Genomic DNA, 6621 nt, shown 5'->3' on the forward strand with positions numbered 1-6621 from the left:
GGATATTTTCAGCTGGGAGAAGGCCAAATACCATATAGTCTGTTGTGGCAGATGTAAAGCACAAGAAGGCTGACATTACCTATGGACAACTGCTAGCATCAGAATGGTGAAGGTTAGAGTGCATGAAGCAAGTGTGGTTCAGTTGAGTAAGGTGTCAGATGTATTTCCTGTGTGGTAGATGTCTCAATCCATGGTAGAAAGATAAGCAAATTTTACATTGATAGTGGAGCTCGAGTATGTGTGATTACTGAGAAAGCAGTTCATGCCCTAAAGTTGGATTGATAGGTTACATTGATAGTTCAGCTCGGGTATATGTGATTACTGAGAAAGTAGTTCTCTAATATGCATGCAAATATGTGTTTTATACATAATATCTCTATGCATAGATGCCTCTTTATGCATAGATTCCTTTTTATGCATAGAGCCCTTTATGCATACTAGTAGCATGAAAAAACAAAACTCCTTAGCACCTGAGCAGGCAATCAAGGATGTACAATTAATAGAAAGGGTTTAGGGTGTAGAGGTTAGCTAAATATATAAGAAGGACAAGGTGTTGGACCAAAAAAAGAAGAAGACCTACAAACGTATGAACCATAAACATCAAGCTTATTCTGCAAAAAAATGAGAGAGAGGGTTTCTCACCTTATGTGAAAATATCTAGTAAAAATAATTTATTTTTAATATTAAGTGTGATAAAACATAAACCTACATATGGCCTACTTATTAGTAAAGAGAAGGAGAAATCATTACGTTAAAGAGCACATACCTTCATATATTGCATGCTTACGGAGAGAAGAGAGAGGGAAATAGCATAACCTTTTGATTAGAGAAGGGAGATGAAGTTTATAAGGGAGATGAGGGGTTTTCCAACAAGGAGGGATATTAGAAGAGGTAGATGAGGGTTGAGGGAGATGAGGGGTTTTCCACCAAGGAGGGATATGAGAAGAGGCAAATGAGGGTTGAGGGAGATGAGGTGAGGGTTTTCCAAGGAGGTATATGAGAAGAGGGAGTCGATAGATGCATGAGGAGCAATGTGGAGGGAAAAACGAGCTAGCTGGCAAGAAAAACCCGTGACTGCTTGTGCGAATGGAGAGAAGATATAGTGTCAACAAGTCTTTCTTTGGAAAAGCCTTAAGGACACACTTGCATGATGTGAGAAGGAAAAAAAGAGCAGGGTGCATTATTAGTCTATGGCAAAAAGTATTGGGTTAGCACATGGACTTCTTCTTTCTTAGGTGTATTATTAGTCTATGGCAAAAAGTATTGGGTTGGCACATCCTTCTTCTTTCTTTCTTTCTTTTTTGAAAACTAGTTGGCTTTTTTTAAAAAAAAAAATTTATTTTGTTGTTTTTGTTTTTGTTTGAAAACTCCATCAATGGCAAAAAGTATTGGGTTGGCACATGCTTTCTTTGAAAACTAGTGTGACTCGTGGGGCGCGGAGAGTGGGTCCCGGTTTAGAGAATCGGACAATGGCTTTTTGCTTTTCAAAGTTGGAGCCGTGAATGACTACTAAGCTGCTGCTTCTTCTTCTTCTTCTTCTGTAACATTTTGTTGAATGCTGACTTAAGGAAAAGAAAATACTTAAATATTGTCCGGTCGTAGAATCTGGTCGACAGTTGAAAGGAAAATTGGTATCAATCGAACTCTTCCACCAATAATATATTGCTATATATAAAAGTATAATATAGCCCAATGCTCCCTCGCATTTCCATCTGTAACTTCTTCTCTTCTCTTGTGGTGGTGGAAGCAAGCAATATTCACCAACAAGCAAGCATCAAAGCAAAGCAAGCCAGTAATTAGCAAAATGGCCATCGAGGTGTGCAGCGACAAGGTGGAGTGCAAAGTGTCGGCCAAGAGGATGTGGCGGGCAGCCTTTGAGGACGCCCACAACTGCCTGCCCAAGGCTGTGCCGCACGTGATCGCGGGCGTGGAGTACGAGGGGAGCGGCTTCAAGGCGGGCTCCGTGAGAACCATCCACTTCCAGAAGAGTAAGCATATTTATAAACTCTTGTGCATTAGGCAGCTCCCCAACCCAATTTGATGTGAAATTTGGGTCATAATTTATTTATTTATTATTAGGCTACGCCGAGAAGATCTCCAAGGAGAAGCACCCGGAGCACGTGGTGCTGTACATCAAGGAGAAGCTGGAGGAGGTGGATCACGAGTCCCTCAAGCTAACGGCGGTGGTGGTGGAAGGCGGCTTCCTGGGCGTCCTCGTCAAGCACTACAAGTTCACCATGCACGTCAAGGAAGGGGCCCAGCCCGGCACCTGCGTGGTGCACTGGTCCTTTGAATACGAGGCTCTCTCCGAGAAGCATCAGCCCCACGTCCCTCTGGCTCTCAAGGAGGTGGTTCCCGTCGGCTTCAAGGATTTGGAGGCCTACCTGCTCGCCCACCCCGACTGCGCGCAGTGATTGCTCGCAGAGATTCCATCCACGTCTCCGTCGTTTTAATAATAAGTACATGCTCTCTTACTTATGTGATTAGTATCTACTCCTCCATGTGACATGTATACAAGTGTTTTTTTTACCAATGGAACACTAGTCTGCTTTATTATGTGGCATTTGGATGCCATAAGTACCTAGTGTTTTTTTACTTATCTACTCCTCCATGTGACATGTATACAAGTGTTTTTTTTAACCAATGGAACACTAGTCTGCTTTATTATGTGGCATTTGGATGCTATAAGTATCTACTCCATGTATGTGACATGTATACAACTGTTTTCCAATAAAACACTCTCATGAGCCTTGCACTAAGGGGGGGAAGAGAATAATGCAAGGGTAGATATAGGGCTTGCCTAAATGTCATAACCCCCCCTTTTTTAGGAAGCTAGGTCACCTCATTTGCATCACTTCACTCACTCTATACAGTTTTGTATTCTCGGTATGGTTCTTCTTTCTCAATCTAAAAAATCCAACTTTGATATAGCAACCGCCTCTACAAATGTTTCAATTCCTCTATGGGATCCTTGTCAATCTAGGAAATACCGTTGCATTCCAGGAAATTCTAAGAAGCGCCAACGTACTTTTTTAAATCCCTATGTAGACAGTGCCATTCATACGATTCGTAAAATTATAATATTTGTTAGCATATAATCATTTTTATCTAGCATGAAATCATACCACTGTAATTCTGAAAGTTATTCATATATAGATGGAGCATTGAGAATGCAGATCGACCCCTCTTCTCAAATTTTCTGTTTCGTGCCTTGCTTGAGCTAACATGCCTGAGCTAACATCGTGGAAAATGAATTGGGAGCCTCTCAATAGCTTTAAAGAAATGCCATGATGTCAAAAAAGCTCCTATGAGCCCTATTATACCCCAAAAAGAGGTGGCGTTTTCAATCACCCCAAAGAGAGATCTTACGTGGTGTTTCAGGGGGTAAACACCCCAATGAGAAATCTTAAATCTGGAGTCAGCCTTTAAAGATGTCTTTCATGAAACATTAGTGTCGAGCGTTACTTATTTTGCACACCTTATTCTCTACCACTCTTTAGGTCTTGTAATAATTTAATCTTAGAAGAGAGTATGCTAATGGTATATGTGTTTGTCTTAAAACTACATCCTGAACAAGTTACCCAAGATGGGAATTAGAAGCCTCCTTCTCACATGTTGAGTATTGCAAATGAGGGGAGTAAACATGATGCAAAGATAGGAGGGTTGGTGAGGATCCAAAGATTATATGTAATAGCTTCCCATGATTGATTAGAAAGATCTACAATGAAAGAGAAAAAAGGGTAAAAACACCAATGGTGAGTAACCAGTATACGCCAGTGAAGGATCCCATAGAGGAGGTTGATGTAAATAACAATGTGGTGCAGGCAAATGGAGAGCAACAAACTACATTTGCTTAGTGGACCTAGAGAGTTCTCTAATAGTGGTTTTATGGTTAGACCTTGGTATTTAAAGTTGAGGTGAAATGCTATGAATTTTGACACATCATTGAGCAGTATTGTAGGTGCTAAAAATTAAACAAATTGACATGTATCATGTAAGGAAAAAGAGAAAGCAGATCTACCTTTGATAATGCTTGATGTTTCAATTAGCCATTCATTTGTTGTGATGGGAATAGTGGCTGAGAACAAAGCCTTGATGAGGAGTTTAGAATCTGATTAATGTTACACTTGGTGGCATAGATCCAAAGTAGCGTTGAGAACAAATGGTAGTGATGAGAAGTTTGGGATTTTCACTATTGTTACACCTAATGTACAAATAGAAAAAGTAGTGTTGAGAATGCATGGTAGTGATTGACATGTATGCATGTCAATGAGGATTTTATATCTAGTGGAGAGGTTGAGATATGATGGGTATAAAAACCTCATTATGCTTATATGGTTAAAGCAATATAGGAAATAGAGCCCACATGTTTTGAGGAGTCACTTAGACACAAACATTGGGAAGATGCCATGGGTGAAGAGATGGCTGCATTGGATACAAATGAGACATGGGAGTTAGTACCTTGGCCTAAGGAGAAAAAGGAAATTTTAAGTGGGTCGATAAAGTAAAGAAAAATTCAAATGGGTCTATAAAATAAAGCAGATTTCAAATGGGTCTGTGAGCAAATGTATAAGGCAAGCTTGGTAGCCAAGGGATGTGCACAGACCTATGGCATTGATTATACATTTAGTGTAACCACCTGGATATGAGGATGATGTATATCCAAATTTTTCTTTTGCATGTTGCATAAAGCCTTGTATAGCTTGAAACAGGTGTCTAGAGTATGGTGGTACAAGATACGAGAGTATCTTGACACTATTAGATTCCATATATCTACATCATATTTTTTTTTGCGTTATGTGAAAATGTTATGAGGAATATATTCATATTCCCACATTTCCCATTATTTTAGAATTATCCTAGATAGGTTTCGATTGGGATGCTTTTCTAAATCTAGGTGATCGTAGCTTACTTTATGTGTACGCAGGTGAATCCGTACATGCGTGGGAGTACTGGTTACATCGTCTTGATGTTATGAGTTTCGGTATGGTTATTTGTATTTTTAGTCAATTAAGTTTTTAATTGATTGGCACAGTTGATGTGATTGTAGATTCTTTAATTGGATTATGCAAGCAAGTTGGTGGTGGTGGTGGGTCAAATAATTGATTTTGTGTGTCATCGGATATTATTTGATTTTGTGATAAAAAGACTTATTATTTCATTTTGGGTATCATCCATATTTATTGATGATGTATATATATTTATTGGGACATGTGAAAGCTCCCTTGTGCATATTTGAATTTACAAGAAATGTACACATTTATATGGTTTTAGGTTTACATCTATTTTTTATTAGATTAGTTTGTATGTTATTTTAAAGAAGTTGACATTTTTGTAAGAGGACACTATTTTGAGCCCCACAAGTTATTTCAAGTAATATACTTAAATACACCAAGAGGAAGTGTGGGATCACTTTTGTGTGGGGGAAAATTGAACCCAATCTTGTGTCATGTGAAATTATTTATTCTATTCTTTGCTTGGTGTTTAATACTTTGCAATTAATTTATTGGGTTCATGTCAACCTCCCCCAAGCCTTTAAAGCTTATACTTATAAGATTATAAAAGCTTAAAGATTTAAAGCTTTATAAAGCTTAAAACTTTATAAGCTTTACAAAGCTTTTCTTAAAGATTCTCAAAAAAGCTATCAAGCCCCATTTTTTTTTCAAATAGCTTTGGAAAACGCAACCATAGCTTTGGAAATTATTTTCTCCCTTGCTAGTAGTCTCCAAAAAATTTCAAACTACTTTTTGCTTTCCAAAATCATTATTTTTTATCCAAAATTGCTATTTTTGAGCCCAGACATTTCTTACAAATTACCTAAGAATCCAAAAAACTTGTCTAAAATGTTTTTAGAGCTTTAGTAATAAATTGGGCACATTTTCGACCACTTATGCATACTTATTGTAATCAAGCTACCCAACAAATAAATTATTTATTGATTGTTTTTAAAACTAACACACATGAGACTTTCTTTCTATATCAGAATATTTAGTACACATCACAATGACTTTCCCATCTCCTCATAATCATCGTCAACCATCGAAACTCCTACAAATTATAATGGAATGTCTCTGACTCACTTATATTATATTGCAATTCACACTTATTCGAGGCATTGTTACACATCTTCAACAACAAACCTAAAGATGAATGGTCAAAGAGTTGGACGGAAGATCATGAAGCTGTTTTGTTATGATCCCCATTTGGCAACACTCACATCTTCCCTCGTAATATGGGCATTGACCAGATTCTCAGGAGATGTGTCCCCGACACCAGCACACTTCCATTGGATGAGAAGAGGGGCCTTTAATCCCCTCTACATGGCTAAGGTGTTCAAGCTACCAGTGGAAGGTGAGAGCGAATTCAAGACAGAAGATGAAGAAGACCTCATAAAGGAATTCGGCCGTCTCAAAGGTAGGGCAAAGGAATTCGGCCCTCTCAAAGGTAGGGCAAAGGAATTCAAGATCACATGGACACTAGACGAGGATTGACATAAGCGTATGCGGTTCATGGTGGAGATGATCAATCTCAGCCAGAAGCCATACTGCATGTCAAGGAAGGCATATGGATTGGTGAAAGTAGCAAAAGCAAGAACGAAAGTGGCCTAGGAAGAGGTCCTAT

General features: G+C 38.6%; 1 protein-coding gene across 1 annotated transcript; it reads left to right on the forward strand.

Annotated features, from left to right (window-relative positions):
• The first annotated feature begins 1709 nt into the window (after positions 1 to 1709).
• On the forward strand, positions 1710 to 2553 carry LOC147613815 (pathogenesis-related protein 1-like). Its single transcript, XM_086781233.1, has 2 exons — positions 1710 to 1988; positions 2080 to 2553. Exons 1-2 carry the CDS (start codon positions 1805 to 1807, stop codon positions 2412 to 2414), a joined length of 519 nt encoding a protein of 172 aa, XP_086637359.1. The 5' UTR covers positions 1710 to 1804; the 3' UTR covers positions 2415 to 2553.
• Positions 2554 to 6621: the final 4068 nt, after the last annotated feature.

Source organism: Cibotium barometz, chromosome 43 (assembly GCF_041138505.1).
Source record: "Cibotium barometz isolate CiBa-2024 chromosome 43, ASM4113850v1, whole genome shotgun sequence".
Taxonomy (NCBI): domain Eukaryota; kingdom Viridiplantae; phylum Streptophyta; class Polypodiopsida; order Cyatheales; family Cibotiaceae; genus Cibotium; species Cibotium barometz.

Coding starts and splice junctions, on each gene's coding strand:
- LOC147613815 (XM_086781233.1), top strand. CDS start 1,805: ATGGCCATCGAGGTGTGCAGCGACAAGGTGGAGTGCAAAGTGTCGGCC. Junction 1,989..2,079: donor AACCATCCACTTCCAGAAGA/GTAAGCATATTT, acceptor ATTTATTATTAG/GCTACGCCGAGAAGATCTCC.